Source organism: Mytilus californianus, unplaced genomic scaffold (genome assembly GCF_021869535.1).
Source record: "Mytilus californianus isolate M0D057914Y unplaced genomic scaffold, xbMytCali1.0.p SCAF_4, whole genome shotgun sequence".
Taxonomy (NCBI): Eukaryota; Metazoa; Mollusca; class Bivalvia; order Mytilida; family Mytilidae; genus Mytilus; species Mytilus californianus.
The window spans coordinates 107,357,210-107,380,951 of NW_026262690.1; the positions used below are offsets into that span (position 1 = coordinate 107,357,210).

Genomic DNA, 23,742 nt, shown 5'->3' on the forward strand with positions numbered 1-23,742 from the left:
TTTAGTAATTATGTTTTTTATGAATGCTCTTCTCGATTATATTTTGGTCTTTAATTGGCCAGGATTTGTTTCTGGTCAGGACAGAGAGCAAGTCAAAGACTGGGTAAAGCTTTATATCAGACTCGTAAATTGAAAAAAAAACCATATATAGTATATACTGTAAACTCAGAAATTTAAGCTCTGTTTTTATTATTGCAAAATTTTTACCAAAATGATCTCACATTTTAAATTTTGAAAGTATTATTTAAATGCAGCATTTCTTGAAATAGCAATAATTAATCTCTCATTTGTTGTCAATTTTTCAACAATTAAAAGTATAGATTTATGCAACTTTTTTGAATTAACAGTAGTAAGGGACCAGTTGTGCCCTTTAATGTCACTCTATCTGCCTATCTGCCACACAGTCCACACTTCTTTGTGTACTTTCTTGTACAATGCCAAGATTGTGTCAAGCCATTTCAAAATTTTTTATGCACAGTGTTTTTAGAAATTAAAGGTCCTTATCTTATTTTGTAAAATTTGGGAAAGGGGGTGGACATAAAGAAACAATTCATGCGGGCTTGAATTTATTGTTATTTTTCCACGGGTTGGCCAGGGTAAAATATCAGCATAAAGGGCCAACTCATGGTAAAATCTCAATAAATTCAAGCCCCTATGAATTATTTCTATTCTAACATGACAAAGACAGCAATTCTTTGGGATCAAAGCGCTCTATGTGAAGGGAAATCTTTGCTGTTCCCATAATTGAACACACTATTAATATTGACGTAAATGACAAAGAAAATCGAATAAGTGACATTCTTAAACGATATACAATAACATACTGAGACAGATTCTGATGATTTAGATTGACTATCTTACTTTCATTTAAGAAGATATGGACATTATACAAATTCTTACCATCGTTTGTTTATGTTTTCATGTTATGACTACTTTCAGTTTCCCATTCGTTCATTTTCTGGTAAAAACCTTAATTTCTTACGTCATAGTTCAATGATGTAATTTACACCATCTGACATGAGGTAAATTCATTCATAAAAAGCATATGACATGGGAGTAGGATTGGAACAGCCCAAACAAATCATGATGTTGCCTATCAACTAAAAAATGTATATATTCGAATTTTACCATGGATGTGTACTCAAAGCATTTGAAGAACGTCATATTAGAATATGGAATAAACATATAAATATCTGGTGAAAAAATCAAAAATGCTAGGATATTTAAAAATTTTATTTAGGTATGATATGCAATTTCAGATTGATTCCAAGTATCAAAAATTAATTTTAAGGAATTCGGGGGGAAAAATTGCATTAAAATCTTATTTTTGTTAGGATTTTAAAGAAAACTCATAAATAGGTATAATATACTACTTCAAATAGATTCCTTGTGTCAAATTTGTGGCAAAATATAAGTTTTTGTCTTGTCTTAGTGGAAGTTGTGGAGGTGATAGTGTATGCACCGTGTCATTGTAGGCATCGTCAATTTGTTAATATGGAGTTTTATCAGCATTGACACATCTCTTTTCCCTGTCCCTCAGTTATGACTTTAAAACTTTTGCAAAATTTATGATAAGGTCAGCTTTAAAGGAACCACTAATGGTAGGTCAATTATATTTGGTATGCAAGTATGAGGTTTTAGTTAGCTGTAAATCTAGGTTTAAGTCACCATTTCATCGGAAAATGCCAATACCAAGTCCGGAATTTAAAATTTGTTTTTCCATTCTTTCCATTGGTTGATATGATGGATTCATCTTGGAGTTCAGTATATTTGTAATTTCATTTTTTTTTCTTCACTAAAAGATGATTTTATAATTGGTTTGAGCTTTATTGTATTTGGTTGTCTATGTTTCTATGAAGGAGAATGTTTTTTTTTATGCCCCCGCAACTGAAAGTTGGGGGCATATTGTTTTACCCCTCTCCATCCGTCAGTCAGTCTGTCTTTCCGTCTGTCTGTCCTTCGCCCGTCCATCCTTCGTCCGTCCGTCCTTTCGTCGGTCCCATTATGGGTATATAGTTATTCCAGATAACTCCTCCTACAGTTTGAATGCTAGGAAAAAGTAAAATCACAAAAATACTGTACTCCGAGGAAAATTCAAAACGGAAAGTCCCTTATCAAATGGCAAAATCAAAAGCTCAAACACATCAAAGGAATGGATAACAACTGTCATATTCTTGACTTGGACAGGCATTTTCTTATGTGGGTTATCACTTTGCTGGCTATTTGTACATATATTGAAGGTGTGCATGTTGTCAGGGTTTTGATATTTATTAATATTTGCTCTTTTGGGAGATAGTTGAAACTTGTCATTTTTTGGAGTATTTACTTGCATAAGAGGTGCATAGCGTTTCAAGATAACTCCTCCTACAGTTTGAATGCTAGGACGTTTTAACATTGCTGGCTATTTGTACATATATTGAATGTGTGCATGTGGTCAGGGTTTTTTATTTTGATAATATTAGCTCTCTTGGGAGATAGTCGAAATTTGTCATTTTTTTAGTATTTACTTGCATAAGAGGTACATATCGTTTCCAGATAACTCCTCCTACAGTTTGAATGCTAGGAAGTTTTCACTTTGCCGGATGTTTGTACATATATTGAAGGTGTGCATGTGGTCATTATTTTTATTAATATTTGCTCTTTTGGGAGATAGTTGAACTTTTTCATTTTTGGAGTATTTACTTGCATAAGAGGTGCATAGCATTTCCAGATAACTCCTCCTACAGTAAACCATAGGCCTATGTGCTCCCATGCTCAACTTTGTGTATTTTAAAATAATACTTTGCATCTGCGGGGGCATCATTTGTGTCTCCCAGACACAATACTATCTTAAGGAAAATCCTACATTGACTGTTATAATAATGGCACTTCAGAGTGGAGTGCGGCGGCATCACATTGTCGAGTTTTGGTCTGATTTGATGGGTGTACTGTCTAAGATTTTCATATCTGGCATGAGTGTTTTTTTGACTGAAGCCGTAGTTACCACTTGAGATTTTTCAGATCTGACTTAATTGTAGATAGTTTTTAATTCCTTTTTGATTGGTTGAATGATCTGGACTGCATTTTTTTCTGGAACTTGGCAATGTTGACTTGTACTATGAAAAGGGATTTCAGACCTGCCGTGCATCCCACTTACCATTTGTAATAGTTTGAACAGTTGGACTTCAAGGGATAATTGTGCAGGTTCATTTCAAGCAGAAGAATGACTATAGCCTTACAGAATAATCTTACTTCAATCATCCAGGATTTTATAGATTATCTTGTACCTGAAGATTGTTCTGATCTTAATAAATTCTACACAAACTTCAGATTGCTGAAGAAAATATTTTGGTCATATGTTTCTCTCAGTCCAATGGCACTTGGAGTACAAGGTTTACAAATGTTCTTGTGTAAAATGTTTTATATTTTAACTTTTTCTAAATTGAAAGTCCTCTTCGTGATAACAACAAAATTCTATAGTATACGTTGTTTAGTTGTTACCAGAGACATATATACAGGAATCTGATGTTCAGTAGTTGTCGTTTGTTGATGTGGTTCATAAGTGTTTCTCGTTTCTCGTTTTTTATATAGATTAGACCGTTGGTTTTCCCGTTTGAATGGTTTTACACTAGTAATTTTTGGGGCCCTTTATAGCTTATTGTTCGGTGTGAGCCAAGGCTCCGTGTTGAAGACCGTACTGTGACCTATAATGGTTTACTTTTATAAATTGTGACTTGGATGGAGAGTTGTCTCATTGGCACTCATACCACATCTTCTTATATCTATATATGTATATCTGTCTCTGTTGTTACTCACTACTTCTATTATACCAAAATAATAATATTTAAGAGTTTTAATAGTAATAATAATAAACCTCTTATTACGACCAGAGCATGATCAAAGGATAAAAAAAAACAGGACAGTACAATTAATTAAGCAGAACAGCAAAACCAACATAAAACGTTATTTCCTGCCACGTTATCTAACATATATCTGGATCTGCCCCGTGGTTCTCTAAATATCTGAATTGGTTTTTTTTTCCTTCAGTGTGATTTTCGGGCCAAACTATGACAGTAACTGTTTAATTTCTTTGCCAGATTTATTTTATTGATATTACTGCACGGTTTTGTTCTTCAATTGACAGTTGTGGTGTGATCGTCAGTTAACAAAGAATTCCGCTTCAACCGATGCCAGGGACCGTCTTAAACTTGAAGTGAGGTGAGAAGGTTTTATTTACTCCATGTTGAAGGCCTCACTGTGACTTTGAGATGAAGAACAGCAATAAAAAGCGCTGTTCCATTGCTTTTTGTGTTTGTTTATTTGCATGTTCTGATTTTGTGTCCTAAATGGATACCACAAATTCTTTCTCTTCTATTATAAAACAAAATGAAATACACGAACTACAAATGTTTTTAAATAATAATAAAAGGTTAAAAGGGACTCTTTTCTAATTTTGCAGATACATTTTTCTCCAGGATATCAAATGACTTCATTACTAAGTTAGAAATTCGCTTTTAACTTGCATGTCCGAATTTTGTCAAGGGTTATCTTAAATGAAGGGATGGAAAATGCATCAAAAGGAAACAACATTTGTCATTTTTAGACAAAATCCGTGTGGTAATTTTTATTTATAAAATAAAGAAAAAAGTTATATCTTATATTTTATCAACACACACTGTTTCACATAATGTGTCATCACTTTCATTTTTATAGTTACTTATTTCATTAGACACATTTTAGATTTTATAAACGAAAGCTGAATAATAGGATCTACTACCATCATCCACCTGACCTGAAACTATCATCATTTCTGTTTCTTTGTTGATGTCTATCACATCAGGAAAGTTAATACCATCATCTTCTAATAGTATGGTTTTACAGGTTTTGCCGTCTGGTGAAACTACCACGATGCCGTTGTCTCCACGAGAAACTATATAAACAAAGCCATTTTTGTCTAATGCAAGTCCTCCTAGTATGTCAATGTCATGCTGAAATGTCCATAGAGGTTCCCCAGTTTTTTTGTAGCAGCAGATATTGTTCTCAGATTGAATGATACCATAGATATTTCCTTTAAATACTGCACTATAATTGGCCCCAACACCTTGTAAGATTGTATGAGACATATCATTCAGATTTACTATGGTACTATCATTGATGGCGCTGATGGCCAATATTTGACCATCACTTGCTACTGCTGAACTTATATGAGGAAGTTTAATAGTTTGAATGATTTTATTCCTTTCCACATCCACCACTGCTGTCTGGTTTTTTATTCCAAATGCCACAGCCACTATATCATTTCTGACAAAGCAAGCATCCACTGGACCTGTAGAGAATGACATTACTTTTCTGATAAAGATGCCATTATTACTGAACATCAGTAGTTGAAATTTGTTGAGGTCAAGTATCATAAATTTACCATTAGGTAATGCTAAACAAGCCGTTATATTTAAGGACTGCATATTGTTTGGAATTGTCAGTGTTCTCAACAACAATGGCTTAATTTTTTCAATTCCAGGAATGTTTTTAACCAAGTGCTGGGCTTGACCTTTTCTTTCGGCCTTTACACAGAGAGTAGAAGGGCAGTTATTAATATTTATATCTCCAAACGACTTGATATCTTGTAAAATTGATTTAAGTCCAGATGAAATGTTAACTTCTAAGTTCCTTTCATTAAAGTGGTCTTCTCTTTCTAAATCGTCTATATATTTTGCCGTTTGTGAAGTAGCTTTCTCGATTTCTCTTAGGCCAACATACATTTGCAGCTCAGTTGCACATTGCTTCATTTTGGTAAACTCATCCTGCATTTGCTTTATCTTACTGGCTCGCTGTTCCATTTGTTATACAAGAGTGCTCATCTTTGATTTCAGCTTTGAATGTTTAGACTCCAATTCATCGAGTATATTTTGCTCTAATTTGGTAAAAAAATCGTCTATCGACTTTCTCATATGTCGGATTTCCTCAACGGCTTTTGTTTTCTGAGTATTGTTTGTACTGATCCTTGTTTTTAAATATTTTATTGTCTTATCTAAATTTTCTTTAACATCCTTCAAGTCTTTTTCGAGAAGCTGAACCGAGGCAGATGATTTAACTTGTTTTAGAACATCTGACAGTGGTTTCATTTCTTGACATTTCTGATGTTTATCAGTGATGCACTGGACACAGCACGGACAGGCATGGAAAGAGCAATAAAGTTCAAACTTCTTCTTGTGGTCTCTGCACTGACTACTTATTTCTTGCATGAATGTAGGTAACTTTTGGTAATCTTCAGCTGACATGGTTTTATGGTTCTTAGAAAGCCTAGACTTTCTGTGAGGTTTTTCACAGTCTCCACAAAAGAAAACCTCACATTCTGTGCACCAGCTGACTGCTCTTTTGGAGATTCCATCATCATGGCAAATTGTACAAATATGGTGTTCCGTGGAGGACATTTTGATGTGCTGAACCTTTGAGGCAATTTCTGTCTCCACTAAATTGGAAAACTCCCTCCCTAAAACATTCCAATGTTTAGAATGAATAAATAATTTGCCTTTAAGTATTAAAAAAATCATGTTTAAATGGAAGTTTCATGTCGAGATATGTAACGTGCTAATACTACATGAATATTCAAAACGATATTTTAATTTTCTGCTTTGCACGCGTAACAATTTTTAGCGATAAAATGAAAATTTCAAATACCATTTTGAATTTTTTGAATTTTCCATTGATTGAGATTCAAAATAATAATTGAAACTCCCATTAATGATTAAAACCTAATGTCAGACCATGAAAACATCAAATTTCACCTTTTTAATATTTGATACATTCCTATTAAGAGTCAGTCTTGATAAAAAATATATTATAATACATTAATTTTCAACAGAACTCTAAAACTGGGAACCGTGATCATTAATTTGGAATAAAGGTCATTTAATTGTTTTTAGATCTCAACCCTCCTAATATTAATGTCTGGCAGTTAGCCAAGTACAATTAAGGTACAGGATAAAAACTTAGTTTTAAAGTAATGATATGAAAGATAACAAAACACATTACAAATAGAACAGTTATAAACAATATGATACCATATCAATGAATGCCCACAAAGTTCAGAAATCTAGTTTTCGTCATTTTACAGTATTAAAATCCAAGTATATTTACTGCAATCAACAGGTCATTGTGTTAACATAATTTTTACTACATGTAGCTAAAGGACTTTGGTTCATTAATTTGAATAGTTCAAATATATTGAGTGAATCTGGTGCATTTCATTTTGAGACAATTCCAGTATTGAATTAAGAAAGTCATGAACGTTTATACAATTCTGCTATTTTTTATCAAAAGTGTTTGGGCCATGGACTCGTGTTTATTGTTTTTCTGTTTTACTGTACTGAGTTTACTTATATTCATTTTAATGTGCTATGATTATACCAAAATATTTTAATATTTTTTCAGTATTAGACAGCATCGGAACGAATTAGAAAAAAGTAGAACAAAAGTATCATAATCTGAAACCTTTTTTCAAAATAAAAATAGGTATAGCACAGAAAACGAAAAAGAAAAGTAAATGACCAAGAGCCTATATTTTCAACCACTCTGAACCTTACTATGCTCTTCAACTTTGTACTTGTTTGGCTTTATAACTATTTTGATCTTAGCGTCACTGATGAGTCTTATGTAGACGAAACGCGCGTCTGGCGTATTAAATGATAATCCTGGTACCTTTGATAACTATTATTACTTTCTTTTTGAAATTTTAAAAATTAAACATTTTCATGCTATGCATATTATGACTGTTACTGTAGAATGATCCATTTTGGATTTAAAACAACAATATCATCATTAATTGAATAATTTAAACATCATAATCACTTTCTTTCTTACCATCGCCATCTTGTCACCAAGATATTTGCACTGGGAAGTTAAATGTCAATTATCTGGGACACATACATTTGTACCTATTGGAGTGAAAAGACGGGATGATTTTCAATATTAATAGACCACCCTGCAGACTAACCCATGCGTAATGGTTATGTATTTTTCACCCAGTAATAGACTTCAAAAATGGCGCAGAACCTCGATAAAATTGAGTTTGGAAATTTTGTAATAATTTCTGATTAAGGATTAACGTTCTATGAAATACAACGAATTGGTTTCTATAAATATGACTCATGAGTCAGTAATTTATCATTTGGATGTAAAAAAATCGGCGTCATGTAAATATAAAATGACTTCAATTTGAAATTCCCAGTTACTGGTCGGATTACTTGATAATGATAGAAAAAAGTAAAATTACCTAAATATGAATAATATGAATTAATAATTTCGTCATAAATTTAAAGAAAAAAAAATGCACGTAAATAAGAAATGAAGCCGTTTCTCTCTTGCAGAAATGACTACAAATTTATTTACTTTTAACGTCGTTCTGCCGTTTTCTTAATTTATATACTTTGTATTCAGTTAGAGAATAATGAAACTTGAACGAATGTAAAACTGGCTTGGTTAAATACATATATATGCAACAAAATACAGTACAAAAATGTGCTTATAGTCTATGTTATAAGAGGAAAATGTGTGCGGAAGATCATATATCCCGACTTGTTTTGTATATTAATAATCTTGTTGTAACTTCTAAGTAAAAAGTAAGAAAAATCAGCATATTGGTAAATATCCGGAGATTTCCCGCTGACAGAAGCCGCGAGTACTTGCTATTTTTGGAGAGGAAAGCAAAGACTTTGAAAAATATACATTGTAATATATAGTTTGTATTTTAAGTTGGTTACAAAAATCATCTTCTTGATAAGCAATTTGTTTACTTAATGAACTTAGCAGCAAACTCAGAAAAAAAGTAGAAGAAAAGTTAATTAAATTGGAAAAAATTAAAATAATATCAAAAAGAATTTAATAAAATGTAAATAAAAATAAAATAAACCAAGCTTTTGGATTTAAAGAGACAATAAGTGTCTCTCGTATTCTACATGCGTTCTATATTATATAATATATTTATTATTATATATTGAGAACACTATTCTGAATTAACCATGCGGTTGTAGATATACGCCAGTTCGGTGGACAAACTAATGGACAAACGATGGGCTAAACTCACTTACAGTAATGTTAGAGTTTTTTTGCTCCCGCTTGAAGGCCTCAATGGGACTTTGAGATGAAGAACAGCAATACAAGCGCTGTTCCTTTGCTTTTTGTATGTGTTTTTATTTTGCTGTGCATGTACTGATTTTGTGTCATGGATGGATACCCATATCCTTAGTTTTTCTATAACACCGTAGCATAACGATGAACAGACTAGCACCGTATGCCTGGGATGAGGAGACTAGCACAGTTTTCGTGGCATCAGTGTCATTCAGTAAAAGGGAATGATCAGTTTGCTTCTGTATACATATTACCTCAATCAATATTGCATGCAGCGACGCAGGTCTAGACTCTGTTTTTATAATTTGAATTTTCAACTGGACTTGTTTTCACAAAAATAAAACTCACATCTTGAATGCATTATTGGTATGCAGCATTTTTTTAAATTGCATTTTTGTCACTTGATCAACGATCACAATAATAGATTCATGCAAAACGTTTTGAATTTACAGTATTTTAGGGAGCTAATAATCCCTCTGCCAGTCTGTCTGTCCATCAGCACTTCTATGATATGTCAAGATTGTGTCAACCAATTTCTAAATTGTTTTAAGCACAGTGTTTAAACATTTTTATGGAAGCTTTTGAGAAAACTTTTTGGGAAAATATTGTAATGACAACTAATGACAAGTCAATGATATTGGTATGAAATTGTTTCAGCATTGGCACATCTCTTTTACATGGAGATTATTTGGCCAGTCACCTCGGTCATGACTTTGAAACTTTTCTAGTCTAAATAATGGAACTCCAGAAATTATTGTGAGTGTTTTTTTATTATGATTCTGACATGGCCAACCAAATTCAAGATTATTTATTGGGATTTCAGGAAAAGCTGCATACAGATATATGCATCAGATACCAGAATGTGAGATCTTACCATTACGATACTCACAATCGCATTGATAAAAGCCTTATAATAATTTCTGAATGTACAGTATTAAAGTTTATGATAAGGTCAGTTTAAAGGAAATTAATTGGCCCCGCCTCCTTAGTCATGGTCGAATTAATTTGAAACTTTTGCATTAGATTAAATTTAGTTATGTTATATATTTATAATATAGTTATTTTGGCTGTCGAATCCAAATTATTGTCACGTTAACCAATTATGTCTGTATGGGTTGCTCACAGTATATTTTCAATACAGCAGAACGATTGTCAACTGTTATACAAGTGGGAGGTTTAGCTAGCTGTAAAACCAGGTTTAACTCACCTTTTTCTTTCGAAAATGCCTATACCAAGTCAATTTTTGCAGATTTTGCGAAAAACTATTTGGTATGTTTTTTTTGTAGGAACTATGATAGATAGAGATACATTGTAAGTAGCTAATATGTTCAAGATTATGACAGTTGCTTTCAAGTTGTTCTGTTTGTTGATGTAGTCGGGCGTTTTGTTTTGTCAGTTTTTATTGACTTCCCCTGTTTGAATTTACCTTAGAGTTTGGTATTTTTGCTATTCCGTTTTTAGCTCATATGGCGTACAATAAAAAACATGACAGAAATCGTGAATTGATCCTTTCAAGTAGTTGTTGCTCTTGAATGACGATATTTTTCAAATTTTTGCAGATTTTGCGAAAAACTATAATAGTAAAAATGTTCAGCAAAATAAGATCATCATGAACGAAATTGTCAATTGCCCCCTTTAATATAGGAGTAAATTGCCCCCTTTAATATAGGAGTAATTGCCTTTGAAAGAAGTTGTTTACTTCACATTTTTGTGTTTTTTAGGAACTATGATAGATAGAGATACAATGTAAATAGCTAATATGTTCTGCGTAATAAGATCTTCAAATAAGTCCAATGGCAGCAATCCTCAATTGATCCCTTATAGGAGATGTGTCCCTTGAAAGATGATTGTTAATCATTTGTGCAAAAACCATCATGTATAGAGAGAAACTGTACATAGCAAAAATGTTCAGCAAAATAAGATCTATGAATAAGTCAAATGGTCGAAATCATCAATTTACCATTATAGGAGTAATCAATATTTGAAAGAATATTTTTACCTATTTTTGCAGAAACCATAAAAGATAACAGAGAAATTGTTATTAGCAAAGATTCATTAAGGTGTACAAATAAGTCAAAAGGTTCAAAGTCGCCAACCGACTACTTATATCAGTTATTGCCCCTAAATGACCAACTATATCAATTTTTGTAGAAACTTTGACAGATAGAGTGGAATAATATACATGTATAGCAAAAATGTTTAGCAAAATAAGATTTACAAAAACGTTAAATGGTTGAAATCGTCAGTTAACCCCATATAGGGGTTATTGCAACCCCATAGAGGGGTTAGTGTCCTTGAAAGCTGATTTTTACACATTTGTGCGTATTTTGCAGAAACTATAAAATATATAGAGAGAGGAACAGTAAACAGTAAAAATATTCAGCACAATAAGATCTACTAATAAGTCAGCATGGACAAAATTGTCTCTGACTTCTTATAGGTGTTATTTCTATTAAGGGATAATGTTTAGGTTATTAATTAAACCCGGCAAAATAGCATATTTCTATAGCAACGGCTATTTTTCCGGCCCAGGCAATGTAGTGAAATTGTTATTTTGCCGGTTCTTTGTAAAGAGTGAATTTTAATATTTACTTTTGAAAAGTACTACGAAAATTACATTGCCAACATAAAAGAATCAAATTATGACTCATATAGTTAAATAAGATAACAGTCAAAATATTTGAGATACATATAATCGTCTAAAACATGTAGTTGAAATTACTTTTAAAATCAGTCACAGTCTAATACTACATGTATATATAAGAATGAAATCTCAGACTTTTTAACTGTATGTTGTAAAAAACTAGAAGATATAAAAAAAATCTCATTGCATATAACGTCACAATACCCAAATTGTACCGACTACCAAAATTGCACCCTACCAAAAAAAATAGCAACGGAAATCTTACAAGTTTTCTTAGACACTAAACATTTTGTATTTTAATGGTTTGACATTTCTTTCAACATAGCTAAATATATTCAAATATACACAAAACGTTCACAGTATATATATCAACAGATAAAGTTTCCACTGGAAAAAGTAAAATCTACGGAAACGTCGTCATGCGACGTCCAAAAAAAGTCAACTTTAAAAAATGATCAATTAAGATATGTTGCAGGCATCAATTTCCTTAAAAAATGATTAGCAAGCATTGACCATTGTCAAATTGTTCTAAATATTTGGAGAAATAAAACAAAACATCATTTTTCGATTTTTACGGATGTCAATTTAAGTATGGATGCAAGTTGGGTACTCCTCGTGTATAGAATCATAGATCGTTTGGAGGTATGTTTCAACCCATTTTCTATGATTCAATATTAATTCAAAATTAAATTGGTGGAACTATATAATAAATACGGATACATCTACAAAATAAACACAGAATGAACACTTTTGTCTGGATCATAAATAAACGTAGGTGAAAAACTGTCCAAATAGGTGCATTTGGCTACCCTAACTTTATATAAATTTGATAAAACATTATACAAGATCACAAGATCAATTATATAGCTTCAAAATCAAAAATGTTTAAATTAAATTTTCTTTTGAAATGATAGTCAGTTCATTAAATTGCATATCTGTAAATAAAATCATGTTTTACTGGCAAAATGGACCTCCGCTTACCTAGAGCCGGCAAAATAGCCTAATTTTTACCATTTTTTTGCATTTTTGTCATAAATTATAACGGATAGAGAGATCCTTTAAAAAGGAAATCAATGATCAACCAAATAAGATCTACAAGTAGGTCAACTACTAATGATAAATTGTTTAAGTTCCAATGCTTTTTTCGAGAAAAAAAACATCTTTGTTTCAGGAGGAAAGTGAAAAAAATCGTTTAATTCCATTGAAAATGAAGGGCGGGAGTTCAAACTAGAGTTAAAACAATGCTCCTGTATGTTATTGAAGAGAAATTGTTTGTTTGATTAAAGTTACTGTAATAAAAAATGGTTTGTCCCACGAAGATGAATGGTCGGTACCATGAGAAAATCGTTCTATTGGTTTGGAGAACTTTTAGATTCTAAAGATGTCACGATTACGCAGACTAAAATAGCGTAACAATAGGTAGAAAAAGGATTATGGAAATGAATTGATTGATTGTTGGTTGCTTAACGTCCAATGGCAAATATTTTATGCATGCTCAGGACGAGAACAAATTCACTACACATACAATAGGTAGATCCTGTAATATAGGCCGTCCGGGATGAAGATCGTGAAAATTTGGACTGCCATCGGAAAATGAGAGTATATTGGATAGGGATAAAAAAAATTTTGCCTTGCAACAGGCCAGCTACGGACCCCTTAAAGAGTTGTTGCATGGGTTCTTAGCATGCAGAGAGCGTGGCACACTCTTTGTATGAGGCATCGGATTTAATTTCCCCATTCTGACAGGACGTGGCTGAGTACTTCTCCATCCCACACAGCTGAACTGATGTCCCACTTTGGCAAGGATTTTACTGCCGATCGGAAGAAGACCTATCTTACTTTATATCTATTCCCCAGTTATCCTTGGGGTGATTTTGGAAATGAATATTCTGGACTGGTACTAACTGTAAAAAATAGCCTTGACCAAGACAGGATGGATATGAATATTGTGTCCTACAAAATGCAGGACTTTGCAAGACATATTGATAATATGTTTGCACTAAATTAATATGACTTACTTATTGCGGACCTGTTTCTGTATTGTTATGAGTTACAATTTATGACTAAAATCAGCAAAGACCCATCGAAACAACATCTGATTCAAAAATTTAATAACACTTTTAGATATTTAGATGATATATTGGCTCTCAATAATGACGACTTCAGTATGTACACTAAAGAGATTTATCCTGCCGAACTGACCTTAAATAAACTTAATACTAACAATGAACACTGCCCTTTCCTGGATTTTGATATCTTTATCTTTAACGGGAAGATTAACACCAAAATTTATGATTAAGGAGATGATTTTTCATTTCCTATTTTTAATTATCCATTTTTAGATGGTGACGTTCCCTTGTCGCCATCTTATGGTGTTTATATATCTCAACTTGTTCGATTCGCTCGTGTTTGTAACAACGTATTTGATTTCAACGAAAGAAAACTCTGTATTACTGAAAAATAATTACACCAGGGTTTTCGATATCACAAACTAGTCAAAACATATAGTAAATATTTACTAAATTTTATCATCGGTACAAGGACATCATTCGTAAATATAAATCAACATGCAGACATCTTATACGTTCAGGTATTTCACATCCAATATTTTATGGTAATATTCTTTACAAAGCACAAAAATGTCGGCATTCACTTCAAAAGCTAACCAAACCTTTAAACAGACGTATTCGGAAAGGATATAGTTACGTTACTGTTGTCAAGTCATTAAGGATTGCATACTTTGGTATTAATATTGATTCACTCATAGGGTCTTTGCATCGGAAATAAACACATTTATTCTAAAACCAGTTGTTAGCATAAGTACGGGTTATGTTCTTCTCATATATTTTATGATGGGATGATACTGAACCCCTAACGGGAAGGATTGTACTTGATTTTCATATGATGAAGACATAATCTTTCATTCAGTTTAATTGAGGTCTGGAGCTGGTATGTCAGTAATTGCTAGTAGTCCTTTGTTCATTTATGTGTCATTGTCATTTTGCTTAGTTTCTTTTGTTACCTATTTTGACATCGGACTCGGACTTCTTTTAAACTGAGTTTTACTGTGCGTATTGCTATGTGTTTCTTTATTCTACATTGGCTAGAGGTATAGGGGGAGGGTTGAGATCTCACAAAACACGTTTAACCCCGCCGCATTTTTGCGCCTGTCTCGTCAGGAGCCTCTGGCCTTTGTAAGTCTTGTATGTTTTTTAATTTTAGCTCATTTATAGGTTTTAGAGTTAAGTGTGACGTCCATTTTCACTGAACTAGTACACAATTTTATTTAGGGGCCAGCTGAGGACCACCTCTGGGTGCGGGATTTTCTCGCTGCGTTGAAGACCCATTGGTGGCATTCGGCTGTTGTCTGGCTCTCTGGTCGGGTTGTTGTCTCTTTGACATATTCCCAATTTCCATTCTCAATTTTATTACTATCAACAGGTGTAAAATGAATATTCAATCAGCAAAAAATCCTCCCTCCAACTGAAATCAAATGGTCCACAAGGATATTTGGATTTAATCATGCTTTTGACTGAGCAATTTTTGAGTTTTTGACATATAAATAGGTAAATAACTTGATTTATAATGTTATTATAATCATTTTTATTCAATATATATTTAACTTTCTTAAATATTGTTAATGTTTGATTTACGTACACTTAACCCACACAAGGCCTACATTGAATATGGACTGCATGTTGTCAAAACCTAATTTAAACTACATGTAAACATTGTTTTTATCAATGGGAACGTAACAGAGTTTAATTATGCGTTAACTAAATTTACACCACACCGAGTATAGCTCAATGTGAACACGGCCTTCGCCATTCAAGTATATATATTCAACATTTTACTTTAACAAATAAGCAAAACTAACTGATTGCAATAAAAGTAAAATAAAGATCGAAATGGCATATTTTCATATTTGTATAAAGCCGTAGTAAAGAAGTAGTACCAATCGAGGTTTTGTTTTCATACCAGACATAAAACCAATGCTAAATTGTAGATAATTTGAAATTCTTCTATCGTGATACGTTTAATTGTTTGAGTGAAAGTGAATGATTCCATATATTGTCTAGAACTGGGTAATGGTGAGCTTTATGCACTATAAAGGGGATTTCAGATCTGTCGTGCACCACACTAACCGTTTGTGAATTGTTTGAAGCAGTGGGGGTTTACTCTAGAAGACACTCTTGCAGCTTCATTTCAAGACCTAGCAGAAGAAGGACGTGTCTTAATCACAATGCTTCAATATCCAGGTTTCATTGACCATCCAGTAATTGAAGATTATTTTGATCTTAATATCAGATTGCTGAAGAAAATATTACGATACTTCTTTCACCCTGATCTAATGGTATTGGAACTTGAACCAACTTTTTTCTATGTTAAAAATGTTTCAATGTCAAGTTTCTAATAGTCTAACTGTTGTATACATTGAAGGTGTTCTTTAAAATAACAATACAATCTGATGGGAGGACCAGTTGAGTTGTTACCTCTGTCTGCTTTTGTTTTGTAATGATAATAATTTAAAATATAATAATAATAATAATACTGATAATAATGTAAAAAAATATTAGCTAAAATTACACCCATTGCAGAGTCTAAGGCTACAATAAAACATGACAATACAATACATTAAACAGAATCAACATTAAAAAATTGAATGATAACAGAACAAATGTTATCAAATAATGACAAAATATAAAAAGGGGACACATTTCGGATTTGGTAAATTAAAGCTGTCCTATCGAATTTAATCATTATCAACTGTTAAACGGATTTCTCCAGCATACCAAATGGCCTCATAATTAAAAAATCGCTTTTGATTATTATTTCAGATTTTTGTTCAATGGATTATGTATTATAGATACAATGAATAAGCGTTGATTCTTGAAAAAGAAACCCTGAGCCAGGAGGACGAATGGTTTGTTTTTCATGAATCAACGCTTATCCATTGTATCTCTAACATAAACTATAGTGTTGATTTCTTTTCAAAATTAAAACCTTTTCTTAATCAGAAGATATTGTAAGTGAGTTTAAATAACAATATTATCATGTTCAACGATGCTTAACTAAATCTAAGTTCACATTTATTTGGTTAGGGAAAGACAAATATAACATAACACGTCTGTCTTAAAATAATCAGGAATCTGAATATCATGCATAATTTACATATTCGAACTTATTTCCAAATATATATATTAAGTATGCTACCGAAAGTTCTATCAAGAAGCCTATTTCAGACACATCACGATTTAATCGCATAAGGATTTGCGAATAAACATTTGTAAAGATATGAAGTAAAACAGATGAAAGCGTACTATATTCATAAAACAAAACTTGACAAATTGAATGTAATCATTTTCTTTTCAAATATGTAAAATAACCAATAATAATCCAAAAATAAACTGGAAAACCCGCTTTATTACAAAAATATCCACAGTAACAGACAAAATAAGAAAAACGGAAAAACTAAAGAATATGGACAACATAGAGAATACATTCGAACCTAAACCGACAAGTCTCTACCTTTAACTTGACTCTTTAACTCATTGATCTTAACCATGTTAACCTCGCGGCTACCAACTAGTACCATACGCTTGTCTATTATGTATACATAAAGGTGCAAGCCCTGTGTGTCCGTTGTACCGATGTGTATCATATGTTCATATGTTCATCATATTTCGACTCTTTAAAATTAAAGAGTCTATCCTTAATTGAGGTAAATTATATGGCCTTCCAAATACCGTTTCGATCCCTAACATCACTGAAGAGACATTAATTGTCGAAATCCGGATATGGTGTTCAAATTTTTGCACCTTATGTTTGAGGTATACCATCTTTTCCACAAGTTTATTGTTTTCTTTATGGCATCAAATTAATATTAAGATCCATTTAGTTAGATCTGGTGATCAATTTATTTGGCAATCGCCAATGGCAGTCAGCAGGGTTTAAGAACATCAGTTGTTCGACCTGTTAGTCAAATGCGTTTTGTTAAAATAGACTTTTTCACTTTTTTTGGTCTTTTGGAAATTGTTGTGTGTGCTGTATTTAGACCCCTCTACCAAGAAATTTGTTTTACATGCACACGTATAAAAATTGCGGTTTTTTTCCAACGCAATCATAGGTTTGAACGTTGTTTTCAATTTAGACGTTTTCATATGTTCATTTATATATATATAATAGACATTTGAATTGAAACCCATTGGTAACCGAGAGGTTTTGTGGATGTGTTGATGTCAGTCACACATAAGAGATTTTAAGGAGGGGTTCGATTCCCATTCAAGGCTTATAAAACAAATATTAAAGGTAAGTTTTTAAATTAATTTCATTAGTGAACAGAAATCAGTAAATTAGCCAATAAAAACGTAATGAAAAAAGGAAACAAGTTAGTATAATTTAGTGAGTCCATTTAAGCGACAGATTTAGGAAGCGTTGATTTTAGAAAAAGAATCCACGGTAAACGAATAGGCTGACGTCACGACAATGGTTTAACTGAAATTAAGATGTAAAATGCATCAAAAGGAAACAAAATTTGTCATTTGAAAAAAATCTTTTGGAAATCTGTATTAACACAATAAGGAATATGTTATCTTTCAAATTTTATAAACAAAAACATAATCTGTCATCACTTCCAACGTTATGATTACTTATTTCATTTTATTAGACACAAAATAGATTTTATGAACAAAAGCACAATCATTCAATTTACTGTCATCACTTATACTACTTGACACTATCACCATTCCTGTTTCTCTGTTTATACCGGGTATCTATTGACCGAGGATATTTGATTCCATCAGCTTCTGACAGTTTTGTCTTCCAAGTTTTACCATCTGGTGATACTACCATGATACTGTCGTTCCCACAAGAAGCTATATAAAGAAAGCCATTTTTGTCTAGTTAAAGTCCTCGTGGAAAGTTAATGTCATCATGCATAAATGTCCAGAGGAGTTCTCCGGTACTTTTGTAACACCTGACTTTATTTCAACCCAAACTGGTACCATAGAAATGTCCTTGGAATAATGAAATACATATTGCATTTAGTCCTTTTAATATTGTATGAGACATATCATTCAGATTCACTATGGTACTTTCATCGACACAGCTGATGACCAATATATGACCATCACTCCGTTACAAAAATGAGAACTTTTAATTTTTTGCATAATTTTATTCTTTTCTACATCCACCACTGCTGTCTGGTTTCTTGTTCCCATTGTCACAGCCACTGTATTATTACTGACAAAGCAAGCATCCACTGGAACTGTAGAGAATGAAATCGCTTGTCTGATAAATATGCCATCATCACTAAACAGTAGTATTTGGTATTTGCTGATATCAAATATCATAAATTTATTATCAGGTAATGCTACACAAGCCCTCATATCTAAAGATTTCATATCGTTTGGAAATGTCAGTGTTCTCAACAATGATGGCTTAATTTGCTCAATTCCAGGATTTTTTTTAAACAAGTGCTGAGCTTGATCTTTTCTATCGACCTTTCCGCGGAAAGTAAAAGGAGTGGTATTGATATTGATATCTCCTAACGATTCCACATCATGTAAAATAGATTGAAGAGCAGATGCAATGTTAACCTCTAGATTCTGTTCACTGAAGTGGTCGCCACTTTCTAAATCTTCTATATATTTTGCGGCTTCTGATGTAGTTTTCTCAATTTCTCTCAGACCAACGTACATTTGTAACTCAGTTGCATGTTGTGTCATTTTGGTAAATTCGCTCTGGATTTGGTCTATCTTACTGAGGCGCTGTTGCATTTGTTCTACAAGAGTGGCCATGTTTAATTTCAGCTTCAAATGTGTAGATTCTAAGTCATCGAGAATTTTTTGCTCTAATTTGGTTAAAAAATCATCTATCGACTTTTTCATATGTCGGATTTTCTCGACGGCCTCTGTTTTCTGAATGTTGTTTGTAATGATCCTTGTTTTGAGGTATTTTATTGCATTATCTAACATCTTTTCTATTCTTTAACATCCTTCAAATCGTTTTCGAGAAGTTGAACCGAGGTAGATGATTTAATTTGTTTAAGAACATCTGACAATGGTTTCATTTCCTGACATTTCTGATGTGTATCGGTGATGCACTGGACACAGCAAGGACAGGCATGGAAAGAACAGTAAAGTTCGAACGTCTTCTTGTGGTCTCTGCACTGACTGCTTATTTCTTGCATGAATGTAGGTAACATTTGGTAATCTTCAGCTGACATTGTTTTATGGTTCTTAGACATTCTTGACTTTCTGTGAGGTTTTTCACAGTCTTCACAAAAGAAAACCTCACATTCTGTGCACCAGCTGACTGCTCTGTTGGAGATTCCGTCATCGTGGCAAATAGTACAAATATGCTGTTTCGATGAAGCCATTTTGATGTGCTGAACCTTTGAGGTAATTTCTGTATCTTTATCTCAACTAAATTGGAATACTCACTCCCTAAAATATTGCAATGTTTAGAACGATGAAATACTTTTCGTCTTAGTATTCTGAAAATGATTACAACTTGAAGTTTCATGTCGAGATATGTTACGTGCAAATAATACATTCTTATTCCTTATATCCCTGGAATAGATTACCCGAGTTTTATTTGGCAAAATCTTTTGGAATTAATTTTGGGTCCTAAATGCGCTTCAACTTTGAAATTTAAACTTTTTTTGATTCGAGCTTCACTGAAGAGTCTTTTTTGTCTGCTAATAAAATTCAAATCCTGGTATCTTTGATGAGTTTATTCACTACGATATTTGAATTTTTTGTTTTGCGCACTTAAACACTTTTTAGCGAAACATTTAAAATCTCAAATTTGTTTTTATTTTCAATTGATTTGGATTGACCTCACTCCAATTTGGACTAAAACCTTTAAGAATGACTGTTATATTTTTTCTGTCTATGAAGAAATAACATAGAAAATGTGGTGCACACTGAATAACCAGCGTAGCTTGTTATTTAAAAGTGTGAACCACATTTTTAAAGTTATTTCGAATAGACAGAAAATATATTACAGTGATTCCTAATAATTTAATTCTAAATTCCATTTTTAAGGAGTAAATTTTGAAAAAAAAACGTTGGTGACGTCACGGTCACATGACAAAATTATGCCTACGAGCTGATAGACAAAACATTTTCAGCCAATCAGAAGACGTGTTACATTCAAAATTAAATTATTATTTCATATAGTGAAAACATCAGATTCTAATTTTGACATTTATTATATTCCTACATAGTGTCAGTCTTGATAAGAAATTGAAAATTCGTTTATTTTCAGCAAAACTCTAACTGGAAACCATGATCATCAAATTGTATTCAAGTTAAGAGATAGCAACACTCCAAATATTACCCTCTGGCAGTAAATCAGTAAACCGAGAGTGAAAGTAATACTATACAAGGTTTAGCTTTCTAAAAAGCTTTGGAGTGCTTCGCTCTATCATATTTTAAGAAAGATGTGGTATATGTGGTCAAGTATTGAAAAAGTGTAATTTATCTCCTTTGTACATTTACTCATAAGTGTGGTATTATAAACCCGTCTTAAATAGGACATATCATGGTATACTGTAGAGTGTCCATGATCACTCCATACAAAAAACGCAAATTTGTTTTAATCAATTATCACAAAATTTTAACGGAACATTAGGATTGAAAAAAGAAAGCTTCCTTTTGATTTTGAAATTCTTTATTGGCGTCATTTTCAGATATACCGTTTGATATGAAAATTTATGATTTGCAATCTCCTGTTATGCACATTGACGGTCATATATCCTACTACATCAATTTTACTACAAGCTTTACACTTGTTGTAATTGGTGAATCTAGACTCGATTTGCATTTTGAAAATTTCATTGTTTGTGGTTCGAGAGTTATGGAACTTTTGGTGCAGTATTTATTTGGGTATGGATATCCTCGTGCATGTTTTTCTACATATCCATTTTACTAACTTGTTATTAGATGCCACCTAAATATTCCAGATTATTTTCACTATAGTTCTAGTGCACAATTTGGGGTATCATGAGCTTTTGGGGTAGCTGTTTTTATATATCATTTGTTTATATATAACATGGAATACATATATTCCGACAAAATTCTTGAAGATCATTGGCAGTAATTAATTTATATTTTAAGTGTTAATAGGGGTATATGCATACATAGCCAGATAAGCACTTAGAAACTTGTTAATCTTTGCTTCCCTTTTGTTTATCAACATAAGTTTGACGCGACGTTGTATAGCAAGGTAAGCCAGTAAAGGCAAAATTATTCATTGATCGGGTGTCGGATCGGATCTTAAATACCCATACTGATATTTTTCCGTATTTGATATCTTCTCCTGTCAACGACATGTTCCCAATTCTATATCTCATTCTAGCCAATAGAATCTTTCCCAAATCATAAGGCAACCAATGCAAACTGATATCTGTTACGGCTTATTCCAAGATGGCGTGAATATCGTATGAAACTAATAGCTTCGCACCGTGATGCGAAGCAACAAGAATAAACCGGTTCAGGATAAGAACTTCGTTCTAAAATAATGGTATGTAAGATAACGAAATACAATACAATTAGAACAATTATAAACAATATGATACCTCATCAAAGAATCCCCACAATTTTCCGAGAGTTTGTTTTCTTCATATCTACTATTATATTATACTAATGTCCAAATATATTTACTGCAATCAACAGGTCAGCATGTTAACATAGTTTGTACATATAGCTTAAGGATTTGTTTTCTTTAATATGAATAGATAACATGTATCGAAGGCATCCGTTGCATTTCATTTTGAGACAATTTATTGAATATAAAAAGTCATGAAAGTTTAAAAAATTCTTCTATTTTCAATCACAGGTGTTTGGGATAGATAAACTCATCATAGATACAAGGGTTGAAATTTTATATTTGCGGCAGACGCGCGTTTCGTCTACAAATGACTCATCCGTGACGCTCGAATCAATAAATGTTACAAAGGCCAAATAAAGTACGAAGTTGAAGAGCATTGAGGACCAAAAATTCCTAAAAGTTTTGCCAAATACATCTAAGGTAATCTATTCCTGATTTAGAAAAGCCTTAATATTTCAAAAATTCAAAGTTTTGTAAACAGTTAATTTATAATTATACTCGTGTTTATTGATTTCTGCTTTATTATACTGATTTTACTTATATTCATTTATTGTAACGTGTTAATGATTATACCAACATGTTTTAACATTTTTGTTTTATATAAAGATAGTACTGGCATGAACAAGAAAAACGCAGAACAAGGGATCATAACCTGAAACAATTTTTTATATGCTTATATTGAAAATAAGTATAAATCAGAAAATTGAAAAAGCAATACAAGACTTAGAAACGATATATATTCAGCCACTATGAACCTTGATTAATTCTGTGTTAATTAATTTCTTTTTGAAACTTGTAGAGTTAAAGATTTTTATGCTATGCATGTAATGATTGTAACTGTAATATTATGCATATTGGATATAAAAAAATACATTTCAACAGTTATTGAAATATTTGAACATCATAATGACTTTCTGTCTTACCATCGCCATCTTGACAAGAAGAAATTTGCACAAGGAAGTAAAATATAAAATATATTGGACACATACAAGTGGGGTGACAGGACAGGGGATTTTCAACTTTAATGTACCGCCCTACTTGCAGACTTAATCGTGCATTATTGTTCAGAGAATATTTAATCTGTATTTTTCACCCGGTCGTAGTCGCATTACCCTTGAATTTGAGGTTAAAAGGTCGATAACCGAGTTTTTAAAATTTTGTAATTATAATTTCTGAATAAGGATGAAATTAAAAGTAAAATAACAAAAATACCGAACAAGGAAAATTCAAAACGGAAAGTCCTCTATCAAATGCAAAATCAAAAGCTCAAACACATCAAACGAACTGAAAACAACTCTCATATTCCTGACTTGGTACAGGCATTTCCTAATGTAGAAAATGATAGATTAAACCTGGTTTTATAGATAGCTAAACAT

At 32.4% G+C, this 23,742-nt stretch overlaps 1 protein-coding gene across 2 annotated transcripts in view; it reads right to left on the minus strand.

Moving 5' to 3' along the window:
• Window positions 1–4,588: 4,588 nt before the first annotated feature.
• LOC127739043 (uncharacterized) overlaps window positions 4,589–23,742 on the minus strand; it is a 54,422-nt gene continuing 35,268 nt past the window's right edge. Inside the window, exons 1-2 of one of the 2 annotated variants that reach the window (XM_052250604.1) lie at window positions 7,840–7,877; window positions 4,589–6,469 (exon numbers count right to left, since the gene is read on the minus strand). In XM_052250604.1, the coding sequence (XP_052106564.1) occupies window positions 4,716–5,816 (1,101 nt within the window). In that variant the 5' untranslated portion in view covers window positions 5,817–6,469; window positions 7,840–7,877 and the 3' untranslated portion in view covers window positions 4,589–4,715. Of the gene's footprint in view, window positions 6,470–7,839; window positions 7,878–23,742 lie in introns of those variants that run through there. The other variant, XM_052250605.1, reaches the window with a different exon arrangement.